Raw genomic sequence first — 18645 nt, forward strand, 5'->3', positions numbered from 1 at the left:
GGGCATCGAAGAAACTCATTATGGAGTTTACTTTCAACATGGCAAGATTAGCTATTTGGGCAAGAAATTGCTCTTGCCTGGACTGTTTGTTGCTGTATAAACTGGACATGCAGGACCCATAAGAAAGTGACTGCTGAGCTTACAAAACAAGACGAACAGTCCTGAAGGGTTCCTGCTTCACTGAGAAGTGTGCTAGACACACTGTGGCCTATAGGCTGATGCCCCAACGTTACAGAGGAACTTTGGGTGACTGTCCAGGTAGCAAGATGTCTCTGTCAGATCTGAAGTTTATATATTATCCTTCTGTGGTCTTTGATGGAATTGAAGACAGATAGTTATGGTTATAGTTTTCTTTAGTTTTTATAAAAGATAAGTTACATATAAGACCTTAGGCACACAAAGACAGGACAGACGATAGAATATTTTCTTTAAATCTTGCTAAATGTTAATGAACTAAATATTGTAACTACAGTTCTTACTTGATAACTGTTTTGTTATATATTTTACTATGTTAATGGTAAAACCCTTGTTTTATTTAGACAGAAAAGAGATGATGGGGAAGTCCTTCTGTGTATATGTTTATCTTATTGGTTGTTGAATAAAGCACTGTTCAGCCAATGAGGCAGCAAGTTCGGCGGGACTAGGAGTCAAGGAGGATTCTGGGAAATGTAGTAAAGTCTGTGATCCAGGCAGGAAGTGACATAGCAGGAAGACTCAGAATATAAGCAGGGACAAGCAGGAAGTTGTTCTCTTCCTCCTCCTTTCTGTGGAGCCGTCATGTGATCCCAGGAAGACAGGACGCATTCCGCCGGCATCCTCCATAAGTCTTATAAAATATAAAGATTAGTAGTTATGGTTGATAATTAAGACTGAGTTAGTGTATAAGAAATACTAGTCATTGGCCAGCAGCATTGCACCTAGTCTCTACCTGTTATTTGGGGGCCCACCTGCGGGGCTCGGGTGGCTGGTGGAAAGACTCATTGTTACACTGGGCAGTGCATTCGACTTTTGATTACTGCCTACTCTCAGACTATGGAGTCCTATCAGGCTTCTCCCTTGGCCCTCACTTTTCAGGTGACGAGCTGCAAGAGTGACATGTGCCATTTTTAGCCTCACCCATGGAAAGTAAACCAACAAAATAAACCCATCCACTCCACTGGGAGATAATAAGTCAAATTGGCCACCTAATGTCTCTTTAGATCCTGATATTTTATGGGACCTTTCCAATTATTGCCAGTGGACAGTTAAATGGAAGGAGTTATCATATATCCAAACTTTCTACATCTCTTTCCTTAAACTTATCTGTTTCCCTTCCCTTTCCAATAAAACTTCTCACTTAAGGTCTATCTGCTTGGTGTGTTTGTCCCCCACCTCAGACACCCTCACCTGCCATAGAATCCACCATGGTCCCCCACTCAAAGGGCACCCTCAAGCTGTATACTAACAGAGGTTATTGATGACTTTTAGAGGAATGGTTTCAAAGGCAGTGTGGATAAGTTCAGAATGCAGATTCCATGTATAGAAAATAAGGAAGCAGCCAGGCATAATGTTGTATGTCTGTAATCTTAGCACTCAGGAGGTAGAGGCAAGAAACCATCTAGATTGAGGCTAACAAGGGCTGTAGCATGAGGCCCTATCTCAAAAGATGCTTTAAAAAACCAGGGGTAGAACATACCTACCTAAACAAGTACCTTCTGTTTCAATCAGTTTGACAATCATTGAAAAGGCAGAATCAGAGAGGATTCAAGGTTGTGTGTTAGAACAAAATATTTTGTGTAAAGGTAAACTGATGGGGGAAGTGCTTCTGTGTATGTGTTTGTCTTATTTGATGATAAATAAAGTACTGTTTGGCCAATGAGGCAAAAGTTAGGCAGGACTAGGAGTCAAGGAGGATTCTGGGAAATGTAGTAAAGAATTTGTGATCCAGGAAGGAAGTGACAGAGCAGGGAGACTCATATATAAGCAAGGGCAAGAAGGAAGCCATTCCCTTTCACTCTTCCTCCTGCTCTCTGCTCTGAGCTGCCATGTGATCCTGGGATGGGGACGCCAGTGGAAGGCGTCCTCAATGAGATAAGTCTTATAAAATATATAGATTTGTGATAATTAAGACTGAGCTAGCCGATGAGAAATCCTAGTCATTGGCCAAGCAGCATTTGTACCTAATATAAGTCTCTCTGTGTTACTTGGGACCATAACGTGGTGGTGGGCAGAACTCAGGTGGCCTGGTGGAAAGCGCCCACATGGCAGCAGGGCTCCAGTGGATGGAGTAAAGACTTATTGTTACAGTAAACCACATATTTCTAACTGGGAAAATAATCGTATCTTGTGCAGATCACTATTCTTTCTGATGATCAACATTTTTAAAGTATGAACACTGAATCAAAAGTACCCTTCATGGTCACTACTACCATCTCATTTTATTCATGAAAATGAAACAGTCTTGTGTTCACAGTTGGCTTATAAGTTGGCTAAATATTCAAATCATTTTATTCCCCCACCCCAGGTCTTCTTTCTATCACCTTCCCTCCTCCCCCTTTTTACCAAGACAAGGCCTCACACTGGAACCCAACTGGCTGGGAACTATATCGCTCAGGCTGGCTCTAAACTTGTGGTAAGTCTCCTGCCTCAGTCTCCTGATCTCTGGAATTATAGGCATGTGCCATTACACATGGCTCATCAATCAGTCTTATTATTTCATAAAATGGAACCTTACTTCCTATTATTTAAACCTTTAAATTTGTATTTTGTAATAATTATAGACTTAACAGAAATTGTAAAAATAGTACAAAATCCCATGTACCCTTTACACAGTTTGTCATAGTTGTAAGGACTTCTACAACTTTAGAATTTCAAAACCAACATTATATATATTGCTAAGTAGCTACAGACTTTATTCACTTCTACTAGATTTTATATACATTGATTTTTATGTATATAAATCTATAAAATGCTAACACAGGAACAGATTTATAACAACACTAAATTTAAGATACAAAATTGTTTCTTAAGACTAAATGAACTCTTATGTCACACCATAATAACAATATGTATGCTATACAAAGCCCAGTCCCTGACTCTGGAAACCTGTTCTTCCTTTTCATTAATTCTGACATTTCAACAATGCTCTAGAAATGCAACCATATAGTAAGTGACCTTTTAAGACTCACTTTTTTCATTTACTATATGCCCCAAGGCTCATCTAATTTATATAGATATTACCAATGTGTTCCTTTCTACTACAGAGTAGTAGTCCATGATAAGAATGGTTTACCCACTGCAGAACATTTAGGTTGTTTCTAGTTTGCAGCTATCACAGATAAAGCTGCCAAGAAAAAATATGTAAAAAGTTTTTGTGCCAAGATAGTATGATTGCTAGGTCATGTTAAGTGTATGCTTAATTTTATAAAAATTTCCAAATTCTACCCAGCAACTAGCTGTATTTTACATTCCTGTCACTGTATGAGAAATCTAGTTTGCATCCTCAACATATTTGGCATTTTTACTATTTTTCCTTTAGCAATTCTTATAACTATAAAGAATGTCACAATGCAGTTTTAATTTGTATTCCCCAATGACTTATGAGGGTCAATATATTTTCACATAATTACTTCTATTTACTGTCCTTAGTGACAGTGTTTATATCTATTTTTATTTTCTACTGGGATTGTTTATTTTTGAGTTTTGAACATATTATCTTTTCTATTGATCAGATATTATTACTTAGTTTACAAGTTATTTCTTGCCTTTCCTATTCTTAATATTTTGCAGAATAAAGTTTTAATTTTGATGAAGTCTAAATATCTACTCTTTTTTCTTGTAGATTTTGGTTTTTACTCCTGAAAATTATTCTTGAATGTTTTTTCCTAAGTGTTCTACCTTACATTTAAATCCCTGACACATTTTGAGTTACTTTTAGAATATATTTTGTTGGCTTGTGGAAATTCAACTTGTTGAATGACTGTCCTTTCTTTCTTTCTTTTGTTTTTTCGAGACAGGGTTTCTCTGTGTAGCTTTGGAGCCTATCCTGGCACTCGCTTTGTAGACCAGGCTGGCCTCGAACTCACAGAGATCCGCCTGCCTCTGCCTCCCGAGTGCTCGGATTAAAGGCATGCACCACCAACACCTGGCATGACTGTCCTTTCTTATTGGTCACCTTGTACTTTTTCAAAATTAGCTAAGCATACTATTGTGTTTATTTCTGAATTTTCTTTCCTGTTCCATTGATTTATACTTCTATTCTTCTGCAAATATCATAGTATCTTGGTTACTGCAGCTTTATAGTAAGTCTTGAAGTTATATAATGTGGGTCCTCCAACTTTTTTTCAAAATTGATTTAGTTTAATAAATTGTATGCCCGGTATTTTCATCTGCCCTATAAAAAAGAAAATGAATAAAGAATAATTATAGTAGAAGGAAATTAGAGAAAATACAGCATTTATAGTCTATATGCCCTAAGAATATTTGTTTTTAAATATAAGTATGCTTCAGAATCAGGTAAGTAGATCATGTAGATTTCTTGGTTTTAGCCTCAAATTTAGACCAAATTTGAACTTTGAACTTCAGAAGTGATTCTGATACGAGTGGTTCTATGATTTTTAAAAACAATCTAGAGGAAAATAAGGAGACAAACCAAAAACCCCACTTATCACTGTGGTTTGGACTGTTATTATCTGTTTTCTTTCTTTTTACTCTTTTTCCAATTCCCACTTTAGTTTTCAGTATTCAACAGGCTCAACTTTTTTCTGAAGACACATATACAATTAGTGGCTACATATGAATGAATAATAAAACACAAGATAGTAATCAGTAAGAATTTGTTTTAGACTCAAATAAGCTATAGCTCAGTTGTTTGTTTAAAAGAGCATCCTCACAGATAGAAATTTAGATATCTCATAATATGTATTCAGAGATCAAGAAGGAAGTCCTGAAACATGATTTTAAGCGAAAATAATCAACAGAAGTGGGTGCCAATGAGCCACCTATATGTCTTTCCATTAACCCTACAGTACTTAGGATTTAACTTGCCTAGCAAAAACATCAAACTATAAAATAGGTGTTCTTCCTTTATCTTATTATATAGGATGTATCTATCTGAAAATAAAAATAAAGACTTCAAAGTCTTAAAAGCTTGTGTTGCTATTGCTCATCTTTAATCCCACCATATAGGAAGCAAAAGCAAGTGGATTTCTTTGAGTTTCAGATCAGCCACTGCTATGTAATGAGACATTGTCTCAAAAAAAGCTTATGTCAGATATTTTCATTGAGAATAAATATTTAATGCCAAGCATAGTAGGTGACACATTCCTTTAATCCCAGCACTACAGAGGCAGAGACAGGTGGATACTGAGTTTGAGGACAGCTTAGTGAGGTATATATAGTGAGTTTCAGGGCAGCTAAGGATACACATTGACACTTTGGCTCAACAAAATAGAATATCTTTAAAATTTAAAATAAACTCATCAGATATTTTATTCCCAGATATCCCTTTGCTAATGTACCTCCTATACTCCTTACAAAATAACTTTCATATTCTGCTTAAATCATCCTGAATGTTTTCTTTTGCAGCAGCTACAAGTAAGTGGATTCTATAAGCTCTGGGGAAATTTTAGGAAGACATCTTGTGCTTTTATATACATAAAACTGTTTTTTAGGGTATAAAAAGTGCTCCTGAATTATCTGCCTACATAGAAGTCATATGTAGTTTTGTAGCATATTCAGCACATAAACTGAAAAAAAAAATTACCACATTTTTGTCCTCTTGCTTTACTCCAGGGAAGACAGCTCCTCCATAAGCTCTTCCTTTTCTTGTTGCAACTCCTGCAAATGCTGCTGGTTTTGTTCTAATCTGTCCTCCAACCACTGTAGTAGAGGCCCACTGACTGCTGACATCTGACTGCATAAATTCTTAGTAAACACTTCAATAAGAAAAGAAAAAACAGATAACTATGAAAAGTAGTATCCACTGGCATGTTCCTACTATATTACCAACAGTACCTTAGTTTTGGGCACAGGAAAAAGGGCTAACGTACAATAAGTAGGACTGGTAAATGATTTTCAGTAGTCAACTAGGGGGAAAGAGTTGAGCAAAGCAGATACATTTTCTGAAGTTCTAGATCCATAAGCCAAATAAAAATCTAACTATGCAAAAAATAAAAAGTAGGAAGATGGCTAGCTCTTCATTTCTTCAAGTGAAAGGGCTAAGAAAGCACATAAGGAATCTTTTCTCCAGTAGGACTCTACTGTCTCCTCAAATGGAAACAGAATTAAGTCCATGGAAATTAAAGCTTGTTTCTTTTGATCAGCAGTATAGTCTTGTGCCTAGAGACTATCTAGCAGGGAAAGGGTACTTAAATGTTTTCTTTTTATGAATAAACAAATGAATGGATGCTATTTAGTGAATAACCTATCCATCACTAATTTGAAATTTTTGATTAAATATGAATTCTTTCATATACATGCGCCTGTCTCTAGGCACTGTCCAGGTATACTGATCAGTTTGTCTATGTTTGAGTTGTTACTATATTTTTTTAATTTATTGTGATTTTAGAGTATGGCTGTATACCATATATTACCAATCTTAACTCTCTGTCATGTTTTATTGAGATAAATATGAGGTGATATACGAAGCCATGTTTCCCTTTTTGTCTTCACAAAGAAGTTGCCTACCAATCAGAAATCTTTCCACTGGTTGTTGTGGTACATGCCTTTAAGCCTAGCACTTGAGAGGCAGAGTCAGGCAGATCTTTGTGAATTTGAGAACAGGGTGGTCTACTATACTGAGTTTTTTGCTCCTTAGACTTAACCCAGGAACTCCTTCTCTATTTATTCACTTCCTGCCTGATGTATTCCCTTTCCTCTACCTGCCTATCTCTTCCAACTCTTACTAAAATAGGTTGGTAGTAATGTGATAAAACCAGCTCATAATGGCATATTGCTAAAATTTCTGGAAGTTACTGAGCATCAATGCTATGGAATACTATGGAAACTTGGATTCCTTAAGAGGTAGTGTTTAAAGACATACCAGAAAACCACTGTGCTAGTTTATAAAAAAGCTTTTCTAGTTTTCCTTCTGTCTTATCATGAGGCCACATTTATAGTATTTAAGGGTCTGTAGGGTTACAAAAAATGTAAGGAGCAATATTAGTTATATTTCTTGAGAAGAAAATTCCAAGATAAAGTAAAATTGTTTCTAATAAAATGAGTATGTCAGAGATCACTTCATATACCCCAGAAGAAAAAATATCTTACCCGAGCCATTATGGATCTTGGTTACTGAGTCCAGATGTGTAAGGCTAAAGAGAAAAGGTACTTTAGGTTAGCAAAAAAACAGAAACAAAATGGTCAGGTGTTTAGCAAAATCATAATCTGCATCAAACCTTTACCAATTGGATTAGATGAACATAATGATTTGAATTCCCACCATTGTTCATTTTAAATTTATTTGGGGGATATGGTCTTATTTAAAAATTCAAAAGATAATTCAAATATATAATTATGAAATTACTATCTCCCACTGGATGAAGCTCTTAATATACTATGCATTTAGTAGACAAGGGCAAGTACTACACAATGGGACCACTAGGATGTTATGGTTTATTTTCACAACCAGAAAAGGAAACATGTTTTGTTTCAAAGGATCCAAAATATATGAGGCAAGATAGTAATATTAAAGATATCATTATAATATAGTATGAGAAACATGATTTGAAGCTGCTGTGATGCTCAAAAGGGGACTCAAGAGCTAAGCTGCTAGAAGATAAAGGGTCTTCACTGAAGTTAACAAGAACCACTAAAAGTTGTTACCTGTGAATCCTTCTATATGCATCCTGTTCTTCCTGACACAGGATCTTTGGCAGCTCTACTGCTGATTCAAGGCATACTTTCCCAATAGTGATATGAGGTACAATATGGATTGGAATTTCAATTCTCTCATACCTGCAAGACAACCAATTTTGGTCACATTTTGTCCCTTAATTAAAATAAGTTCTTTACACTTTAACTGAGACTTTGGAATATGAAGTGCTTCAAAGATTACATATTACTATAATTCATTAAGTTACTCAATTTGAAAGTGGACAGAGTTTAAATTGGGCTTTTCAGAAGAGCAAATTAGAAGTCTATTTGTATACTCATTATTCTCTAGTCCTTTAGAGAATATGAATCCATTTTTGCAAATTTCACAGAAACCTTTAGGAATTCAAAATCAATATGGCCAGATGCCCAAATAAAAGAAACAACTAATACTGCTGTTAGTCAATAAGTTGCATGAAGCTGATAAACTGACTCTAATGCAGACATTCTAGTGACATTATCAGAGTCATTTTGTAGATGGAACTATTGACACAAATAACTAGCATCCCTCAATTTTTATTCTCGTCTATGAATAAAACTAGGTAAGATGTTTACACATACTTCCATTTCATTATAGAATGGATGGTACAGACAGGCTTGGTCTGTCAAGCTACGTGTATTTATTTCTCACTCCCAATATGCCTAAACTCTACATTAACAGTGGAGTCAGTGGAGGATCCAGTCTTGGGGCCCTCTACATTATGAAATCCATGGGTACATGGTAGTAAATTAGAACAAGATCTAGTTCTCTGCTTTCTCTCCTTACCCACCAAAGTGTCTTTGGACCCTAAATCATTACTTAGATGAAACATACATGAAAAGACATTACAACTATCCTTCACTTATCCATATTCACATAATCAGGGGAGAGCTAATGAAACAATATATAATAGTAGCCTTTGGAGAATGCCACTTTAGGGAGTAAAACACAGTGGTTATTATTAATGATAGGTCTAGAAACACTGAAGAAGTCAAGTCTGCTGCTCTTAATTTTCTTAACAAGGTTGCCAACTAACAAGGTGCCTTGTTACATAAGGTACCTTGGTACATAAGCAGAAATGGTCCCAACACTATACCATATTTGAACATACATTTCCATAAATTCACAGAAGAAACTGCAGAGTTTCTGTCAGCTGACCAAAACTCAAATACTAGAACCAAGGTAAAACCATAGATATCTAAAGCTTATGATAGAGATTTTGCCTCTGATAATGAACTAGCTGTGATAACAGGTCTTCCTACTAAAAACAATTAAAAACTCACTTACAGAAAAAACTGAAGACAATAAGTAATGGCAGGGCCAACACTAAAGAGGGAGAAAATTTCAGAGACGAGCCTCACAGTTAAATCCAGTTTTCCTAGAAAAGGCTGTTTCTAAATGAGGAAACTTATATAGGATAAGAAGTTGCAAAGAGTTTTCAAAATACAGATGAGTTCTAGATGACAAAATTATAGCTAAGGACATGCAAGGGTAGAGAAGCCCTGTGAAGTGTTCTCAGTTATATGACGGTAAACATACTAGGAACAAAAATAGAACGACACTATTGTACTGGTTGGTTTTGTGTGTCGACTTGACACAAGCTAGAGTCATCAGAGAGGAAGGAGATCCAGTTATGGAAATGCCTCCATGAGATCCAGCTATAATTCATTTTCTCAGTTAATGATCAATGGGAGAAGGTCGAGTCTGTGGTGGGTGGTGCTAGCCCTGGGCAGGTATTCCTGGGTTCTATAAGAAAGCAGGCTGAGGAAGGCAGAAGGAACAAGACAGCGGCACTCCTCCATGGCCTCTGCATCAGCTCCTGCCTCCAGGATCCTGCCCTGTTTGAGTTCCTGTCCTGACTTCCTCCAGTGATGTACTATGATCTGGAAGTGTAAGCCAAATAAACCCTTTCCTCCCCAACTTGCTTTTTGGTCATGGTGTTTCATCACAGCAATAGAAACTCTAACTAAGACAACTATATAGGGACTAGAAGCCTAAACTTGAATTATCCCAATTCCTAAGTGAATACTATGTGATCGGGTAGTTCTACTAGCTAGAATATAGAAAGCCACCAAAACCCTTTCTCTCACTATAACAAGAAAATATATAACATAAAGGAAAAATATCTATTAAGTGTGAGTACAAAAGTAATTTCAAATAAATTATGATCTAGAAAGAAACAATGAATAGATTATGAGTAAAGATCAGTAACCATTCTTCTCATTTGAGACTGAGAAAGGTACATAATAGGGCTTTGCCTGAAGTTTAACTTTGCTAGGAGTAAGGAGAAATGAATGGGGCTTGTAATAGTGATTATGTGGGCATATGTGATAGATTGAAACATGTAGAAGCCTTAAACATAGAATTGATTCAACTTCACTATCAAACGTAAGCCACAAGCTTTACTAAGAACATGGAGAATGAGATTTGAGCTGAAAAGCAAAGAGAGCTTCAGCATTTCATACTCTTAAATCTAAAATTCATGCTATACACGGGAAATGTGATAACCATTGGGCAGCTGTCACCTTGTGCTCATTCTCCAACAACAGAGAGAGAGAAAGAGAGGAAATGAAAAGAAAGGGAAAAAAGAAGTCAAATATAAAGTAGGAATATAGTTCTGACCCATGTAACTTCTGAATGAATGAAAATGACAAGCCTTAACATTTATATGAAATACTTCTATGAATAATGAACTAATTCTCTTTTTAAAACTTTAGATAAGGCCTCTTGATATAGCTCAAGCAGATGTGGAACTCACTCCATATCTCAGGCTAGCTTGTGATCTTTCTGCCTCAGCCTTCCTACTGCTGGGATTACAGGCCTGCATTATCATATCTGGCTCATATCTATTCTCAAATGCACATGGAACTCTCTCCCCAGGATAGACCACATGTTAGGCCATAAGATATCTTAGCGAAATTTAAAAGCATTTTTTTCTGATTACAGCATAAGGAAACTAGAAATGAATGGCACAAGGAAAAGTAGAAAATCCACGGATTAATAAATTTAAAAAGATACTATTAAAAAACAAATAGGTTAAAAAACTCCTAAGAGAAATTAGAAGAAACCCTGAGACAAATTAAAAATGAAAACACATTTAATCTATTAAGAGATGAAGCAAAAATAATATTATGAAGAAAGTTAACACATGAACATGTACATTGAAAAAGAATTATAGGGAAAGCAAGATGGCTCAGTGGGTAAAGGTGATGGAGGTTGTCCTTCTGTATATATGTTTCTCTTATTGGTTGATGAATAAAACACTGTGGCCAATAGAGGCAGGGAGATAGGTGGGACTAGGAGATGAGGAGAATCTGGGAAAGGTCGGCAGAGAGGGCCTGCCAGAACAGTCACCATGTAAGGACCGGGAAGAAAGGACACACTAGGCATTCTCCAAAAAGATAAGACCATGTGGAAATACATAGAATAGAAATGGGTTAATAATTAAGACAGAGCTAGCCAATAAGAAGCCCTAGTCATCAGCCAGCAGCGTTATAGTTAATATAGCATCTGTGTGTTTCTTTGGGACTGAAATGGCGGTGGGACCAGGCTGGTGGGACAAAGAACCTCTCATAACACAAAGGTATTTTTTGCACAAGCATAATGACCCAAATCAGATTTCCAGGACTCAAACAGTAGGAGAACTCCAGAAATTTGTTCTCTGACCTTGGCATAGGACACTTTGACACATCATACACATGTGCATGCAAAAACACATATATGCACACACACGTAATAAATATTTTTTAAAGTTGGGTGTGGTGGTACATGCCTATAATCCCAGCACTCAGGAAGCAGAGGCAGGTTGATCTTTGAGTTTAAGGCCAGCCTAACCTACAGAAAAATTCTACAACAGTCAAGGCTACAAAAAGAAACCCCGTACCCCTCCAAAAAAAACCAAAGTAAATAAATAAATGTAAAGAAATCTACTTTGCTACAGATAGAGTTCCAGAAAACTATCTAAGACCCTGTCTGAAAACAAAACAAAAAATCCAAGCACATTAAAATAGAGATTAGGGCTAGTGAGATGGTTCAGAGCATAAAAGCCTTTGCTATGAAACTCTAACAACTTCAAGTTAACACATGAAAACTACAGCAGAACAAGAGAACTGATCCCCAAAACTTGTTCTCTGACTTGCACGCCAAGTGTGCCATGCCATGTGTGTATATACACATCATACACAAATACAGTAATAATAAACAAAATAAGCCAACATCCCAATTTCATACCTCAAAGAGAAAAATTTGACTGAACCTAAACCAAATAGAAAGAATTGGATTATAAATAGTCGATAAAATAGAACAGAGACACAAAATCAACAGAGGTAAACAAAAATTTGCTTTTTAAAAGATGAACAAACCAAAAAAAAATTCAGCAAAATAAACTAAGGGGGAAAGGAAGGATCATTCAAGTAACTAAAATTAGAGTTGGAAAGTATAAGTAAAACCAATGGCAATGATAGGGCTGGGGAGATGGTTCGAAAGTTAAGGGTACTGATTCTCTTGTAAGGGACAAAAATAAATTTATGCTTAGAGGTCACCACAACATGAGGAACTGCTCTAGAGAAATCTAGAGAACTCTGATACACTCTTCTTAGTTGGCAGTGGTGAGCTGATAATCATGTAGACATTTTCTCCTACTATATTAAAATTCAGTTGTAGCAATGCATAGAATTTAGATTTTTAAAGATACTGCAACTAAGTTACCATAAAAGTCCGTGTTCAGAGAAATTGCCAATTATGGTACTCATTGGCTAAGTAATTAGATGCTTGTATGTAGAGTCAGGTGATGTGTGACACAGCCACCTGTGTGTCAAATTTAGGGCAGTGAGAATTACCTGAGAAAGCATATAAATGAATTAGACAATATGGAAATTAAATATACTTAGTGGAAAGCCAGAAAAGATTGATCTTACATTTCCTTTCCATTTCACATGATTGATGATGCTCATATCCTGACATTTGAAGTATACTTCTTCATCAGCTATGGTGTGGACATTATGCTATTAGTCTAAATGGCAGTGAAATAAAATATGATTTGAATATTAAAAGTCCCAGCAATGGGACTAGTCCTAACCCTAACACTATCCCCCCAAAAAATCAAAATCAAAAAGCAGATCACATACTTTCAACATATAATGGCACAGGACATACATTACCATTCCAAAACACAGGGAAGCAAGCAAAATGAGGAAATGCTGGATCAAAGAAAGACCGAAAACCAGCTGGGCAAACTCCAAACTTCATCTCCATGTCTGATGTCAAACCACTCTCCACATCTCCAACTCTGTTCAGTTTTGTTGACTGCAACACACTTCTTTCTCTTGGGCTGGTTCCACTCCCTGTTAGCAGTTCTCCTTGGCAGGTATCCCATGATTCTGGCATCTCTAACATCATGGGTTCTCCAAGGCAATCCAGGCTGCAACTTCACAGCCTCACACAATGGCCTCTCTACTAGGCCTTCCTTCAGGGACACCCCTGACACATGTCTGGCCTCATTGGCTGTCCTTAGGTGAGGAGGCAACTTCTATAACCTGTTTCCAGAAGAAACAGAACCATGTGGCCAAAGCTGCCAAGTTCTGCTGCTTACTGGAGCTAGAACATGTCCTTCTTGTTTAATTACATCTTCACCAGCTTTCTATTTTTCTTTACTGCCTAAGCTTGGCTGTCCTTGATCGTTAGACCAGACTGGTCTCAAACTCAGAGATCCACCAGCCTACCTTCCCATTGCTGGGATTAAAGGCTTGTACTACCACACTGGCTCTAAACTTTTCTTTAATTCCTTTCTACAAGCTGGAAATTTAGCTGGGTGGGGATCTTGCCCTGAGGTCACTACTCCCTTTATTCCATTTCTTAGTTTGTTTATCTCCTTGAGCAGAGGATTTAGGTCCATTCCACTCCCTGGTGCTCTTTTTCTCAGCAAAATTACTTTTTTGTAATTTACCATGTTCAGCTTGCTACTTTTCATTATAAATCTTCATTAGAGTCAACACTAATATCCACACAACAGAGTCTATACTAGGCTGTTTTGAGATTTCTTTGCCAACAAAATTAATACAAAATTCTTCACTTCGCCTTCAGGCAGACTGTTTGGACAAGGGCAAAAGGCAGCCACTTTCCTCACCAAATTATCACAAGAATGATCTCTAGGTAACATACTAAAATTCTTCTCTGAAACCTCTTGAGTGAGCCCCACCAGTTCAAATAACTTCGTACCTCTGTCTTCCATGCTTAAAGCATTCCACTGCTTTTATAACCCAAAGAACCAAAGTCCAAATTTCTCCAAACACATGGTCCAGTCTATCACAGCAATACTCCAGTCCTGGTACCAACTTCTTGTAGCAATACCACACTCAGCTCAGCATGGTTAACTTCTACTTATAAAAGTATCAATAACAAAAAACAAATGAATAACACAATAAAGTTAAAGTGTTCACTTTGGCAGCGCATATACTAAATGATGCAGAGATTAGCATGGGCCCTGCACAAGGGTGACAACGAAATTCATGAAGTATTCCATATTTGCAAATAAACAAAGTAAATATATGACATAAGCTCATAATTAGGGGGTACTGGAGTCACTACCATATATGAAACACTGCTATGTGCCAAATATAAATATGATAAACATTTGATCTGCATTACCTTAATTAAGTCTGACAACAGGCATGCAATACCACCTTTGTTTTATTTACTTATCTCTTACTTTTTACTTTTAAAGACTTTTTATGTGACTGAGTGTTTTGCCTACATGTATGTCTGTTCACCACAGTGTACTTGGTACCCAAGAGGCATCAGATCCCCTGGGACTGGGGTAGCCGATGATTGTGAGTCACTGCATAAGTGTTGGGAACTATGCTACAAGAGCAGCAAGTGCTCTTAACCACTGATCCACTTCTCCAGCCCATTACCTCTTTCTTGTACAAATACAAAAATCAGACGTTTAGCTGGGTATGATGGCACATGCCTTTTATCCTAGCACTTGGGAGGCAGAGGAAGATGGATCTCTGTGAATTTGAGGCCAGCCTGGTCAACATTTTGAGTTCTAGGATGGCTAGAGGTTACACAGTGAGACAGTGCTTCAAGGAAAAAAAATCATGTTTAGAAAACTGCACTAACTGTGCTAGATCAGAGCCACAGGCTAAGTAGACAGTATATTTAGCCTTCAAAGTCAGGTTGTTGGACTCCCGAGTATGAGTTATAACTGTCACAATACATTCACAAATTATTGCTTCTATTCTATCTTGTACCCAGCACAAATGTAACTGTTACAATTTTGGGTCAGGAGGCAGGATCAAGAGGATTGCCATAAGTTTGAGGCCAGCCTGGTCTACACAGTGAGACATGGCTTTAAATAACAATAAAATAAATTGCCCTTCAGAAAGACTGGAGCAGCTGGGAGTCCCATTTACCACCAGCAATACAGAACAGCAGCCACATACAAACTGAGCATTACTTAGAGCAAAACTAAAATAAAATTGACAATTTGACAGGGAAAGCAACATGCTATCACTAATTTATAGCTTAAAAATAATTTCTACCATCTACTATCATCCATGTTTTCATTTTGTTTGCAGATTTTTGAATTGTTATATGGTCAAACCTGTCAATCTTCCACCATGCTCCACTCCCTTGATGTTATATACTTAGAAAACTACCAGTAATTCACATGTTTTTCAGTTCTTCACTTAGAGCCATCTAAACTTCTTGTTGGAACACAGTCAGTTAAAATTGGAACTCATCTGCAGATCACTTTCTAAAGACTATAAGCAGATAAACACTTCTACTTATTTCTTTCTAATATTTTATAAAAATATCAAAATGGGGAAAAATTTTCTATGAAACATTTGAAGCATTCTTCTGTGGTAATATATTATTTATGATTTATTAAAGCTTGCCTGAGGGTACAGAAAGCAAAGCTAGCCACAAACCATAGAGGTCAGGCATTGGTGATACACACCTTTAACCCCAGGACTCAGAAGATAGGCAGATAGATCTCTGTTAGTTCAAGGCCACACTTAGCTACATGAAAATGATCCAGTCCTAAAGAGAAACAGCTCACACAAATGTGATCTCAGCACTTACTTGGGATCATACACCTTTAATCCCAGCACTAGGGAGGTATAAAAGGAAGAAGAAAATGGTCTCATGTGAAGATTTAGTTTCCAGGCAGGGAGTACTATTGTCTCTGAGGATTTGTGGAGAGAGCATTGCATTCTGAGGATGCATGGAGCCAGGATCGCCCTTTAAGTCTGAGGTAGAGGTAAGAGCTAGTGGCTGGCTGGCTGTTATGCTTATCTGACCATCAGCTTGAACCCCAGTATCTATCTCTGGGTTTTTAGCTTTTGTGTTACATTCTTCCATTAAATTAAAACAGAAATCGCCATCATATTGGATGAATAAGTAGAATGAAATTCCAGTAGATCTTGGTCTTATGTCAATGCCTTCTTGATTGGGTCAAGTTTCTACAATATACTGTTACCTATCCAAAATTTGTTAAAGAGGTGTTTGAGATTCCCTGCAGCCTTTTCTGACTGCAAAAGTCTTCAAGTGTCTTTCATCACATTCTTCCCATGTTGTAAATCAACTGCATTTACCTCTCTGTCTTTACAAGTAGAATCAAACAAGGGGCACAGGAGAAACTGAGCAAACCTGTCCACTGGAAACATTAAAGTAGTAATTGGTATGTTCTCCACTAGAAAAGACATTTTGACTTCCATCGCGTTCACTGAGAAACTGACTATATTCATTTTCTTCAGGATATTTACCAAACAGCATATGTTTAAGTAAGTGACTTAAGCCAGGAATATTTGGAGAATCTGACAAGTACTGCTTATGACTTGTTTGTGGTGGGATCACTGATCTTGTAACCACTGGCCAGTTCTAGTCCATAATATTCTTAATAATCTTGGTCTTCTATGCTCTGGATAGAAGTATTATCCACTTTGCTATGGAGGCATTTCCCCAGTCCACTATTATATGTTATATTAATTATATCATATTATTATATTGGTAATTCATGTCTCTCTTTCCCAAGGCAGAGTCCCACTATTTAGCCCTGTCTGGCCTAGAACTCACTATGTAGTCCACACTGGCCTTAAACTCACAGAGATCCACCTAACTCTGACTTCTGAGTGATGGGATTAAAGGTGTGTACCACCTTGTCTGTCTTTATTGATTTTGACTTTTTGAGACAGGATCCCACATAGCCCATGTTGGCATTGAACTGGCTTTGCAGCTAGGGTAATCTTGAACTTCTGATTCTCCTGCCTTCACCTGCCAAATACTAGATTATAGTCATTTACCATCTAATCCAATATTAAGACTTGTTAGAGACAGGATTTGGCAATGATCTCATGGTATGGCCTAGGCTGGACCATAACTCATTATGTAACTGAGATTTTCTTTGAACTCACTGCAATCCTCCAGACTCAGCCTCCTAAGTATTTGGATTACAGCAATGAACTATCGTGTCCAATGCTAAGATTTTTTGAATATTTCAGACAGTATACCAAAATTCCACCTTATAGGCTGTCTTTTCACTTTAATCTTTTCACACACAAGTTTTATGTTTTACAAATGTATTTACTCTGTTATTCATGTTTTGCTGTCACATCTATGAAACTCCATGTCATGAAGATTTAATCTATGTTTTCTTCTAAGTGTTTATGGTTTTAGCTTGCACATTTAGTTCACTGGTTTATCTGTAACTAATCTCTATATATACTGTGAATAACAGTGGCAAATGTTTATCCTATTTATGTTGTTATATGGCAAACTTTTATTTGTCAACAATGAGTATAACATCCAATTTACAGTTTTAGTAAGTGCCCATAAATGTTGTGGAAGTTCCCTTCTATTTCTAGCTCTCTAAAGAGAAAGGGGGAATTATAGAGAGATGGGGGAAAAGGGATTTGACATGTGTCCTAAGGAAGAGAAATCTGTGAAAGAAGCTGATGAGGGATCTGCTTCTGCTAGGACGTCAATTCTATAAACGAAGAATGTGTTAGATAAGTTAAAGAGAATTCTAGCCATGAGTTCAGGACTTCTGCCTCAATTCTCATAACTATTATTAAGAATAAAACATTTCAGACAAGTAGAACTCAGAAAAAATGTGTCACCATTCTTAGGAGCTTACTAAGATGATTTCTTTAGCAAAATGACAATGAATCAAGAATCCAAACAACAATGGATAAAACTCAGTAAGTAAAGAAACCAGCCCCCCACCACTCTGGATATCAGTTGAGCAGCAAGCCTATGGGAGATGTCAGATCAGGATAGGATGGTTTCATGGAGTAATCCTTAAAATGTGGGGATTCCAAGTGTTTTCATATTATTCCTAAGAGTTTAGAACTCAAGAAAGTGATAAAAATGAGAGAGAAAATCTATTCAAAACATGAAAAAGCAAAGCAAAAAAAAAAAACCTATGCAAAAAAGCAGAATCATCACAGTACTAGTTAATTGAAGAGGGAATAACATTCACCTAATTATAATGATGAAATTTATTTTCTATAATTAATTAATTATTATAATTAATCAATACACAAAATATACACAATGAAATTATGGTTACAATCTTGAGCAAAGATGTTTGTAACTATAAAAATTTAGCAATCACAAAGAGCCAAGTCAATATTGTCTGATGTCAATTGTTAATACAATACAAAGGCAAACTTAAGGTGGGTGTGGTCTCCCATATCTGGAAAAACCAACACAGAGGAGGCACAAGCAGGAGGATTGTGAGTTCAGACTGAAGTACATAAGACCCTGTCTCAAAACGCAAAAATAAAAAGAATCAAACTTCATTAAAGATT

The 18645-nt window shown here is 36.8% G+C and overlaps 1 protein-coding gene and 1 pseudogene across 3 annotated transcripts in view; one reads left to right on the plus strand and one right to left on the minus strand.

Moving 5' to 3' along the window:
- Positions 1 to 766: 766 nt before the first annotated feature.
- Positions 767 to 18645, minus strand: part of Brcc3 (BRCA1/BRCA2-containing complex subunit 3) — a 35388-nt gene continuing 17509 nt past the window's right edge. For 2 of the 3 annotated variants that reach the window (XM_035450229.1, XM_027432505.2), the window contains 4 exons: positions 7804 to 7935; positions 7249 to 7292; positions 5744 to 5915; positions 2392 to 4372 (listed from right to left, as the gene is read on the minus strand). In XM_035450229.1, coding sequence (XP_035306120.1) covers positions 5764 to 5915; positions 7249 to 7292; positions 7804 to 7935 — 328 coding nt within the window. In that variant the 3' untranslated portion in view covers positions 2392 to 4372; positions 5744 to 5763. Of the gene's footprint in view, positions 827 to 2391; positions 4373 to 5743; positions 5916 to 7248; positions 7293 to 7803; positions 7936 to 18645 lie in introns of those variants that run through there. The other variant, XM_027432504.2, reaches the window with a different exon arrangement.
- On the plus strand, positions 14261 to 14357 carry LOC113837630 (annotated as a pseudogene).

Source organism: Cricetulus griseus, chromosome X (genome assembly GCF_003668045.3).
Source record: "Cricetulus griseus strain 17A/GY chromosome X, alternate assembly CriGri-PICRH-1.0, whole genome shotgun sequence".
Lineage (NCBI taxonomy): Eukaryota > Metazoa > Chordata > Mammalia > Rodentia > Cricetidae > Cricetulus > Cricetulus griseus.